We start from the raw sequence: 12,787 nt of genomic DNA on the forward strand, positions 1-12,787 counted from the left end.
TGGCGGGGCATTACATCTTGTGGCAACCTTGGGAGGGTTGGTATTGGCTCCTTTGTTTCCAATCATAAAGGTGATATACAAGCCAAATGTATGAAACCCATTGGCAAAGCTACCAATAATGAAGCAAAATTTTGAGCTTTAATTGGAGGGCTATGGCTTTGTCAAAGAATGAATCTTCATGAGGTTGCAATAGAGGGGGATTCTACTATTATGGCTAATTATTTTAGAAACAAGTAAACCCTAACTAGAGGTTAAACTCTCTTCTGTCTAGTGCCCTTGACTTGGGCTCAAGAATTAAGCTCTCCACCATAAACCACATCTACTATGAAGGGAATGGGGTAGTAGATAAATTGGCCAATGAAGGGGTTGATGGTAGAAATGAAACCATCTTTTATCCACACTAGTGTCCACCTTAAATATATTGTTAATTTAATCATTAATCTCTTAATTAGTTTATTTTCATATTTATTTACTTTAAGCCTTTTACCTTCCTAAGGAAGTATTTATCTTGTGTACCAATTGGTGGTTAACTCCACTTACTGCTATATTTTTGTGTGTCTTTCACATGAATGCTCTTTGCCCAATACCCATGCTTTTAATGATCATACTCCACCAAGTTGGATGGCATTTTTACTACCTATTATTAAGGATGGTTTTTTCATTCTTATTATTAGCAGCATGGATACCCCTATCAAGCTTTCATGCTCATCTTGTCTCATGGCCTTTGATAGGCCAATAAGGATTGAGAGAATTTTGTATTTTTTCAAGTTTCAAAATAGAGTGGTATGGAGGGCTATCCTTTGTTGCCTTGGACCCCAATTCATCAATTGCCCTAATAGGTATCGAACTAACTTAGATATCATTGCCATGTTTATTGCCATCTCCCATCATTTATATTCAAACCATGAGGTTATTGGTAGTCTTTGCTAGTAACTTTTTGTTGGGAATCTTCTTGGAGACTTGGACACTGTCCTCCTTAATATTAGGGATGATTTAACCATTCCCTTGGTAGAAAATTACAATATGCTCTATGTAAGGGGTGAGTCTATCTGGACTTACCCAATCATCTTTACAGAAGACCCAGTAGGCTTTTAGGCAGATAGGGGTGTTTATAGGAGTAATTTATGCTTTCTCTTTCATTTTTTCTCAATCTTTGATCCTATGAAGGACGATTGGCTAGAAATGTACTTTGAGGAGGAGGATATTTTACAGGACAGCTCCCTACAAGCAACCATGGAAGACCTTTGGGAGGCGTTTAAGGTTGAATAATGTTTTTAATTAAGGATATCCTCAAAAAGACTCATTTATGTATATAAAAACTCTCATCAGATAAGTTGGGTGTTGGCTTACTTTTTTCTTTGCTTAAAATCCACAGTTGACATATGAAACCTTCGATAGATGTAAAATTTTGTTTAAAATTTACAATAGTAAAGTTTCATTATCTTACTATGTTAAGTATTCTCTCTGCTTTAAGGTTTTATATGTTTACTAACTAGTTTAATGCAGCTCGTCATTTGGCTGGAAATTCAAAATGGTGTTTTTGTTTCCCTCTATAATTATTTACTTTACCAGTTTGTAATCAGTTATTCTTTATACTAGAGCGCTCCTGCATTCTTCAAATATGGAATGATGGGATTGTTTCATCTGACAACTTCATCTTTAGCTTTAGTTGGGTTTTCTTGGGTCATCATGACAAAATCATGGCTTCAATCATGGGCTTTCTTGAGCTAAAATGGGTTCTTGCTTCTTTAAGAGCTCTCTATGGGTTCTTTTGTGGTTTGATCTCTCCCTATTACCAAGTTTTTTGCAAGATGTGGCATTTCTTTTGGGTTTCTTACAATGTTGCTTGGTGTCAGATGGTTGCTTTGACTCCCCTTGTAGACTATCTCTCCTTTGTTTTGTAGGTTCATCTCTGGAGAGTCTTTGGTTCTTGTCTTCTGCCTCTACATTCTCCATCTTCACTAAAGCTTGTTATTTTATCCTTCTTATGTTATGTAGTGAATTTGAGTAAAGCTCTTTTCTACAATCAGTTTGTAATTATGGCGGTTTATCCCCCTCTCTGTAATCTAAGGGAATTCCCTCTTTTAAGCCCTAAAGGGCATCTGTAAGTAAGCAGGACTTTAGTCCCGAGCAATACTGAGGGTTTTCTTAACCCCGTTCTTTTTCCTTGGTGCTTGCACTTGAAGGCAGTTTGTACTTTTTTTGATATTAATAAAATATGAGAATTTTCCTTTTACTAATAAAAAAAAAAGTGTTATCAATTTTTTGGGCCAAAACTAAACCATCTTAAGCTCTAAAAAAACGACAACAATGTTTTATCAAAGTCTAGTTTTGTCATAACTCAATTTTTTTTATTTTTTAAAATTTAAATTACAAATTTGATATATATATTTTAAACATTATTTTCATATTTTGTTCCATAAAATATAATATTTTATTTAAACAAAAATATATACATTATAATAAGAAGATTGACTATTTCCACACTTAATCATTAAGAGAGTTAGAATAAATTATAATAAGATAAATATATTTCAGTCAAACAAAAAAATCACTTTGTCTCTTATTATATCTACATTAACTACTACTATAATAACACTTTGTCTTAGCTTTCAAACCCTAAACAATGAGTAGTTGCACAGGTGTTCTTGCATTTTGTTCCCACACTAGCATATTTAAAGTACCTTGTGGCATATCCACACCTAATATGGTGTATGCATTCTCCAACTTCATGTAATCCAATTTAATTTAGGGCCAACATTAAAAGACCAATCCTTAGGATTAAACCCTAGTTTTTAGTGGGTGTTCAAGGCCAACAAAGGTTATCCCAGCATCCATGGACCCCTAGACATAACAACAACTCTTATTTGCAAGTAAAGGAAATGATTAAGAAAACCTTATTCCATGGTGTGTTGTGATATGGAGCCTAATCAGACTTAGAGGTTTATTCAACGCAGTTTCTGTCCAGATTATTTCTACAGGGGTTTGGGGGCAGCGCCCTTGCGGGGTCTTGGGGCAGCACCTCTGGTGCACTCCTTGTAAAAGGCATTGGCTACTATTTTTCTATTATTCTAGCACTAATTTTGTAAGTGGCAAAAAGCTTGTATAAAAAGGCTTAGGGTTAGGGATTTCATAATGTAATGGTGATATTGTAGCTTCTTGTGGTGGTATTGAGATATAAGGGATTATGGATTGTAATCACTAGATAATAATAATATTGGACTTGTTATTGGTGGATGTAGCCTAGGGATTGGGTGAACCACATTAAATCTTGGTTTCTTGTGTTCTCTTTTATGCAATCTACTATTTTCTGGTATTGGTTATATTTGCATGTAACTTTTATTTATGTCTAAGGTTAATCCAAATAGTGTGCACATTAATATGACCCTTCTTATTCCATTTCCTTTCCAATTAAGTATGAATAGCCTCAATATTTAGACAAAGACCAACAAACTTTCCAACCAATGATTACTCCAGATATAAAAGAAATCCCCTTCTAGACAATACAATCTAAAAATGAAATAAAGAAAGCTCTTGAAATAGAGTCAAGGAAATGACCAATAGAGGAAGAGCTCTCACCTTTTAAGCAAGAATTGATAATTTTAGTCCACTTTGGATTATTATCAATTAAAAATACCCGACCCTTAGGCTCTACTAGAAGATCTAGTGAAAGAGATATGACACCCTCATGCACCTTATCTAGTGCAAATTAAGAGGGAGTCGAAGATGAAAATTCCCTTGTGAAAGTCGCACTAGGAGACAAAGAGTCATCTAAAAAAGTAAGAGAATCATCATCCCCATTTGAGTCACCGCTAGATGAGAAATGAATAACATCCCCCATCGAACCATGCCCTTCCACCACCATTTGTGCAACTTCCTATATCTTAAGGGAATTGAAATTCAAACAACCCTTACTAGTAGACAACAACTCCATCCTACTACTAAATGTAAAACTAAAAACATATTTGTATATGTTGGCATGACCTAATATTTCGTATATTTTGCAAAATTATATCTAACAATATTTTGTAAGCCTTACTTTAAAGGGGTCTTATTATTCTATAATTGATTGTGTTTAAATTTCAAATCTAACTATAAAAAATAAAAAATAAATAAAGATAAGGATAAATATTAGATAAAAGAAGAAAGTGACAATGATATTTGTCTAAATTTGTTAGTCTTTGCCTTATCTATAAGGCACAAAACTAATGTTCCCACTTTCCAACTTTTATTAATTTTGGGAATTCAAAAAATCTAACACCATAAAGTTTAGGGTCTATTTTTTAATAAAAATCTTTAAAAAAAAAAAAAAATTGATTGGACAATAAGCATTGTTCTTGGATTAAGAAGTTTAATAAATAAAATTTAAAAAGGGGAAAAGGCAAATGAAGGACAAGTCTAGATAAAGTACATTTAATGCATTTAATGTTGTCATTGCTAATAAATGTCATGTCAGTATCAAATGGCCTTTGGAAATTGCTTGGAGAAAAAGATTGATTTAGAGCAATCATCATGTGAATGAAAACTCTGTACAAATTTCTAGTAGCTTTTATTTTCCCTTTTTACAAATATTTTATCAAAAACTAAATTTCTTAAACATATCAATAATTATGTAGAGTTAAAAAGTTATAATTTAGGCATGAGTATGGATAAGAAAATTGTTATTAAATGAAAAAATATTGGTATTTTATTCATGATATAATCATTGAATATAAGAGTTTATGTTTAAATGTAGTATTATTAAGATCAATTGTGAATTATAATAAAATTTTAACATTAAGGGATAAGGGTATAATAATTAAAATTTTAGCATTAAGGGATAAGAATATAATAATTTTGATGTAACTTTAATTATATAACTTATCTATCGCATGATTACATAGTATTCTAGCAATTCTTGAAAATGCACATTTGAAACTATAGTAAGAACGATATTTGCTAACCCTTCTTATTTTTCTATTTAGACTCTCTACTTTAATAAAAAAATGTAATTCCAAAAAGATTGTATAAAGTTTCTATAAACATGGATTTTTTTGATGTAAAAATAGAACATGAGGACCTAGAAATGGTACCACCAATTTCTAGTTTATTATATTACATCCATTTCTATTCCCTACACATTTATTGTTAATTTGAAATTTTAAAACCTGAAAATGGATCCCCTTGTTCTAGATGCTTATTAAGTGCTCCTAGAACCGTCATAACACTTCAGTCTTATAGTAGAAACAAATTGAAAAGATTCAGAAGCCTTGAATCACAAACAAGTTTAAAATTAAGAACGATATCTTATATGATATTATAGTAAGTGAAGTGGGGGCTGCACCTCTTGAAACAATTGCTATGATGCTCCTCATTATCTACCTAAAAAGAATTGAAAATACATACCTGCCTACTACCTATCTACCAACCAATCAATCATTACAAAAGTCACACTAATCCTTTATTTTGATAGATTAGTTCCTCCCTCTTTTTGCCGTTGCGATGTCGTCAGAGCTTACGTTCAGGGCCGGAGAGAGAGAAGAGAAGAGAGGGTAATTATATAAAGGACAGCCTCGTTCTTCTTCCCATCCAGTCTTAAAATTGTGCTGGCTACGCAAACAGATCAACTACTTTCTGTGACTGAAAATGGTGAAGGCGTGGTTTTACAACAAGTACGGATCTGTAGACGTTCTGCAGTTTGGGGAAATCCAATCTCCAAGCTTTGGTCCAGGCCAGGTCTTGATTAAAGTTCGTGCAGCTGCTCTCAATCCCGTAGATTTCAAGATACGTCAATATGGCGTCCTGCGTAGCGCCGATGCACCCTTTCCTGTATGCTTCAATCAAAACTTGTTTTTTAAATTTTCTATTAGGGTTTGCTTTTGTTGTTGCAGTTCTTGAGTTTAGAAGCACATAAAATATATTTTATGTCTTTTTGTTTGGGGTATGTTTGGCAGGTGGTACCAGGGTGTGACGTGGCAGGAGAAGTTGTTGACGTGGGGGACGGCGTCTCCAAGTTTCAGAAGGGCGATGAGGTTTGCGGTGACATTCAAGATTTCACAGCGGGAAATCCGAAGCAGGTTGGCACTCTGGCCGAGTACACGGTGGCAGAAGAACATCTGTTGGCGTTGAAGCCCAAAAATCTGTCTTTCGAAGAAGCCGCCAGTTTGCCGCTTGCGCTCTTAACCGCGCTGCAGGCGTTTGATACCGTTGGATTTCAAAAGGGGCGGAGCGTGTTTATTGTGGGAGGCGCAGGCGGCGTTGGCAGCCTGGCGATCCAGCTGGCAAAGCATGTATTCGAAGCTTCTAGAATTGTCTCGACTTGCAGCACGGCGAAAGCGGAGTTTGTGAAGAGCCTGGGTGCAGATCAGGTGGTAGATTACACCAAGCAGAGCTACGAGCAGGTGGATGAGAAATTTGATTTCGTTTTCGACACCATTGGTAGGTTTAGGGTTTAGGGTTTCAATTTGTATCTTTTTTGTTCCTGCGAATCGGAAAGGAGTTTGAAGAAAGGGTTTTGAATATTTTATCTTATTTCTTGTAATTTTCAGGCGAATCGTTCAAGTCGCACGTGGTTGCGAAGGAGGAGGGTAAAATAGTGGACATTGCATCTTTTCCTCCGCATCAGAGAGCAGTGAATGTGCTTGTTAAACCCCAAGGCAGCAATTTGGAAAGGTTGGGGAAATACATTGAGAATGGGAAGCTGAAGCCTGTGATCGATCCGAAAAGCCCTTACGCTTTTTCAGATGTTGTGGACGCATTCAAACACCAGGAAAGCGGAAGAGCGCGAGGAAAGATTGTCATCTCCCCTATTTAATGAGCAGAATTTATGTGTTTCAAGGCTACGAGTGTTCTTGAAAGATAGTCGTCTGTAAGACTAATTTAAAACGTACGTAGCATGGGATGGTGTGATATATAGTTTCGCCGCTGATTTGGTATCTCCGTTCCACTGTAATCGATATCAGATAAATAATAACATAGTTGGGTGTGTAACGGCTATATATTTAGCCTATCTACAATAAATATAGCACTTTTAAAATAATATATATATATATATATTTTTTTATTAGGTACAAACAATTTTTTTTCATTTGAAAAGAGGGACTTCCATTGCTTTGGGAATCTGTCCATTTAACATTATTACATTAAGACTATGGAATGAGGCTTTCATTTCTTTAATACGTGGAACATCATAGGTGGCTTGGGCGGCATTAATCGTAAGAATAATACGATAGTTTTTGCATTCTTATCCTAAAATCATTTTTCGTTGAAAGAGATGTTAAGTTATAAATTTTAAATATTTATAATCAACCAATCAAAATTTTCTTTTCAATTTAAAAAGGGACTTTTAAAGGAGATTACTTTATTAGTGAGGGAACTAATGTTTTAATCGCAAAGCCTAATATAATATGCTAATTCTGATTTTTTCATTGCCTAGGATTATTTACTTGGGTTTTAGTCATTTTCTCAAAATTAATACTACGGACAGAGTTATTGTGAACTCATGTATTATCTAATTACCCAACGAGCTCCTAATCATTGATTGACACGTCATTTGCTTTTTCAAATATGATTGAAAAAATGATTTTCATCGTATTATGAAGGGACTTTCTAGTAAGGATTTATCAACTAAAGTTAAAGTGTTTGTAAATAAATAAATAATAAAAAATAAGAGTAAATGAGGAGAGCAATGTTTCTGGATTAGATTGTGTGAGGTTTTTTTAGCATCAACGTTTCAAATCATACTACATGATCCATCATCAGGATGAGAGAACATCAGAACATCAGAATCATGATCCATTATCACATTTCATATTCTGATGTTCTCTCATCCTGATGATGGATCATGTAGCATGATCCGAAACGTTGATGCTAAAAAAACCTCACACAATCTAATCCAGAAACATTGCTCTCATTATTAATGGATTGTGGAAATTTGATAATGTTAAGAGTAAATGAGGTAAAGCGGAAAAGGATAAGGTTTGAATATGATTTTAATAATATTTATAATATTTTTCTTTTTTTACAATCATTTCTATAGTTAACTTCTAGTACTTTCTAATATGATATAATTATAGGAAATTATATTCTATATATAATCTAGTTTATATTATATTTATTAAAAATAAAGTTTTAGTGCTAAAATATTCACATTTTAATGATTATTTAAAATAGTGTCATTCTAATGATTATTTCAATATACAATCTTTTAATCAATTATTTTTTGTTCTATTCATTTAATTTTTTTAATGACATGTAGATTTATGATAGTATTACTCACATATACTGTAATAAAGAAATGGTTTTTTTTTTTTTTACGAGCAAAAAATTCTCATTTTTCACATTTACATGTTACTATATAATTCGATACATCTAAATAAAAATGTAAACCTAACAAAAATCTTTGATCTTAGTACTAGCCAAGGGGAACATTAAATAATACATCCTCACCAAAGCAGCTTAGCAAAGGATAAACATATTAATCTATAATACAAAGTGAAAGATATGCACTATTAATATATAATATAAGAAATAGTATCATATAGAAGTTTATGAATCTTAAGATTAATAAATTTGATGCGTATTAATTATTCAATATATCTATAAAAGAGTCACCATGTTGTTGAGCTAATTTTAGTCAATGATCTCAAAAGAGTTGAATGTTCATGCCTTCTAGCCCCAAAAGGTAGGGACTCAAGCTCTCTAAGAGCTCTTGTTTTTATTTTTGAATAGAGAAAAATAAGAAAAAAAGGAGTACAGAGATAATAATGAATTAAATGTCTTGTTAGAAAAGTACATGAAAACTTTATACATTCTAAAAAGTAACCTCGTCCTATTATTGTTGTGTTGTGCAGTAGAGATTTCCATATAAAAACATTGATTCAATATTGGTTGCTTGTCTTTATCTAAATAAAATGACATGGTGCAGCTTGATAAATAGGAGATAATTTCCACAGTAAATCAAATTGTGATATTGCTATCATGATTTAAATGTGTGATTTTGAGCCAAATTCATTGACCCATGTTTCATGAGTCTACTACTCATGAAACATGCGTCAATGAGTTTGACTCAAAATGACACAGTTAAATCCTAATAGCAATATCACAATTTGACTTGCTGTGGAAATTATTTCCTACTTATCAATTGATGAGCTTAAGGGGCTTTGTAATGAATGGTTCATAAGGCACAACACTTGGTGAAGGTTTTGCAAATGGGGTTGCAAGCTTGGGTTTAACCATGGAGGAAACTATGTAGTTAAGCGCGCTTAGGCTGGCATAGTACTGGGATGGGGGACCTCTTGGGAAGTCTTGGTGCTTCACCCCTGTGAGCATCACCTAGATCCAATGAGTGCTAAGTGTTCCATTTATTCTCATGAGAGATGGATTCATGTTGAATCATTACTCATGAAACATGGGTAAATGAGTTTGACTCAAAATCACACATTTAAATCCTAATAGCAATATCACGGTGTAGCTTCTTTTATCACTTTTCTATTTTAAACAACCATTGCTTGATATATTTATCCACCCTCAACATTGCAACCAATAGAGATTGGATATTTATTTTTTAAATAATTTCGATATACTTGGTCTCAAAACATGTTTTCCTTATATTTATAAAAGCTAATTTTTAAACCTGGTCTCACTATTTTATATTATATACCTTTTTAAGTGGACTTTCCCTCTTAAAAGTATAAATGGTATCTCATGATTCATAATTCAAACACGGAACAATGATCATTCATTTTTATTGAATAATATTATTTCTATATATTAGATATTATAATTTGAATTAAAATATATCTAATATTAGTAATGATTTTACAAGTTGTTATAATTCTAAATCTAATATTGAATTATGATAGTAAATTATAATGATATAACTAAAGTAAAATAAAATAATTATTTTTATATTAAAATGGTGAATGATTTCAAAATGATTTTGTTCTAAAAAGTTATGATTTTATTAATGTAATTAATATACTTGATTTTGTATTTTATTTATGATAAATTGTGTAAATTAATATTTTCATTATATTCATGAATCTATATTTTGTTTTATACATGTTTTCATTTAGTTCTTATAATTGATTTGTGTAATTATTTTATTTATTTATTCTTCAAAAGTATGTAAGAAATCAACAAATAAAAATTAAGCATCTTTTGATAATATTTATGTATTCAAACTACTTTATTTTTTTATTATTAGTTGTTCCTTAAATTCTCCCAACACAAGAAATAATGATCAAATGTGTGAGGATATCAAAAGAATACAAATGACTACCTTTAAATTTAAGGAATAACACCAAAACTTTTTACTAAAGGCTTTCATTCCTTTATAAAATCTCATCATTAATACTACAATCCTTCTTGATGATATTGTTAGTCATAGATCTAGACCCATTGTAGCCATCTCTTTCTCCTTCATAGTGAAGCCTTTGTCCTTAACATGACAATTATAGATTCAGATTATCTTTACATATTGAGTCATATTTTGGATACTAAATCCCATCATACATGATAAAATGAAATATAATTGTCAATATTTTACATATCATATTGTATATTTTGATACCTATCTATTACATAAGGCAGGGACTCAAGCTCTCCTAGAGCTCTTGTTAAAATTAGCATTATATTTTAAGTTTATTTTAATATTATTAAATAAATAAGATGCATTCAAAATATTTATTCAACAATTTCTCTATTATTTTTTTAATGTTATGTTATAATGGGTTTACAAGATGTATTTTATATAGTATTATATAATGGGTTTATAAGTTGTATTTGGGTTTATAACATTATATATTTTGGGTAGTATTATGAAATAATGATGGATGTGTTGACTATTTTTTCTCTTTTTATTCATGTTTTTCGGTTCTATGGAATTACTCTTCAATATCTTGTTGATTTATCCTAACAACCTTCATTACTAAATCATGACATAAGCATATGTTGGTCAAGGTTCTAACCCCTAACTATGATACATTATATAGTTTTCTTCTTTAGTATTTTGTGGCTTTCAAGCATCATGACAACAAAATTGAATTCCTTTGTTGAGTGGGAGATTATGATTCTTGGATACATGGTTATATTTGTAAATTATAGGCCAAATTTAAGGACTATCACCCAACTATGTCCTCTAGTGCCTTATGAGTTGGGATGTACATTTTTATGATTAATATATGACCTCAACCTCACACACACACACACACACATAGTTAAAAAAATATTTTAAATTTTTTTATTAATGGAGTGAATATTAATTTCTTGATAAGTAAGAAGAGATAATTTCCACAGCAAGTCAAATTGTGATATTGCTATCAGGATTTAACTATGTGATTTTGAGTCAAAACTCATTAACCCATGTTTCATGAGTAGTGATTCAACATGAATCCATCTCTCATGAGAATAAATGGAACACTTAGCGCTTATTGGATCTAGGTGATGCTCATAGGGGTGAAGCATCGAGACTTCTCGAGAGGTCACCCATCCCAGGAGTACTCCAACTTGAGTGTGCTTAACTACGGAGTTTCCTCCATGGTGCAACCCAAAGCTGACAAGTACACATCTCTCACACACTATCTGACAACACAGAGAACATATGTCCATCTCTGCATATGGAAGGATGTGATATGATCACGTTTCACCATTCCTATTGATGAGGCAGATCAAATAAAAGGAGCAATGATAGTTTTAGAATGAATCAAGAATGGCATGTCATATCAATTTGCATATAGCTAGCTTATGATGCCCACTTTTGGGAGTAACAAGCATCATGTGGTTTGATGGGAACAACTCAAATCTAATGCACAGGCTTGGGAAAGACACATGGGAAATATTTGACAGAATGCCTTCAAGGTGTTTGACATTTACGCATGCATGGAAAAACCACAGTGAAGATCCATTGAGCTACGCATGGAATGAACCACATTCACGCCCATAATTTAAAACCTAAACATCATACCATGCAAAGTTGTTTGTGAATTAATTGGCAAGGCTAGAGGGATGACTCGAGATGTTCAGTGAAATACAAGCAAGTGATGCAGATGAAGATGGAATTCCTTTGGGGTCTGTTTGCTTCTTGGAAGATGATAGGAATTGGCTTTTTCAAAACCCAGATTTGAAAATTTACAAAATGGAATTAGCATATGGGACTTCCAATTTTGCCTCAAAACTAGGTTTTTCAACTTCCTACTAAAAGTAGGAATTGAAAATCAAAACCTGGTTTTGTTTTTTAAGGAGTGTAAAAACAATAGATTGGACTACTTTTTGAAATTTTCCTTCAACTCCAAGCTTACGCATAAATATGTGTCTTCACATGCATCTTCCGATTGAAACAAATGGTTTTAGTAAAATCCCAAAAACTGGAACGAAGATATACAAAACCTTGATTTGGCTAAACCAAGGTTTGTAGAAATCTGGGTTTTTAAAATTCCACGAACCAAATGGTCCCTTGAAGAAGACATTTCATGATTGAATTCCAAGTTGCATTTGGGTATCTAGTTCACTAGCTTGATAGATGCAAGACAAAGCAATTTTTGGCTCAGTGGTTGTAGAGAAGACAATGCATGAAATGTTTGACATAATCCCACTAGAAGATGCATTAAAAGTATTGACAAGCCCACCGATGATTGTGAAGGTTCCTTTCTAGGTACAAAGGAAAGTAGACATTTGTGAATTGTTTGACAAAGTGGCCTTTGCCTTATGAACCACTGTTCTCTAGCCTTCACATGGTATCCTATAGAAAATTATGGCATGCACAAAATATGCAAATGCATGGGAATGTGCGATAGTGCCTTCCTACATA

The 12,787-nt window shown here is 32.7% G+C and overlaps 1 protein-coding gene across 1 annotated transcript; it reads left to right on the forward strand.

The window, feature by feature from the left end:
* Positions 1–5,566: 5,566 nt before the first annotated feature.
* Positions 5,567–7,024, forward strand: LOC149540818 (2-methylene-furan-3-one reductase-like). Its single transcript, XM_089801902.1, has 3 exons — positions 5,567–5,808; positions 5,934–6,417; positions 6,528–7,024. The coding sequence occupies exons 1-3, from the start codon at positions 5,626–5,628 to the stop codon at positions 6,791–6,793; spliced, it is 933 nt and encodes a 310-aa protein (XP_089658028.1). The 5' UTR covers positions 5,567–5,625; the 3' UTR covers positions 6,794–7,024.
* Positions 7,025–12,787: the final 5,763 nt, after the last annotated feature.

The sequence above is a fragment of the Cupressus sempervirens genome, chromosome 9 (assembly GCF_028749045.1).
Source record: "Cupressus sempervirens isolate cs-2001-9-10 chromosome 9, ASM2874904v1, whole genome shotgun sequence".
NCBI lineage: Eukaryota > Viridiplantae > Streptophyta > Pinopsida > Cupressales > Cupressaceae > Cupressus > Cupressus sempervirens.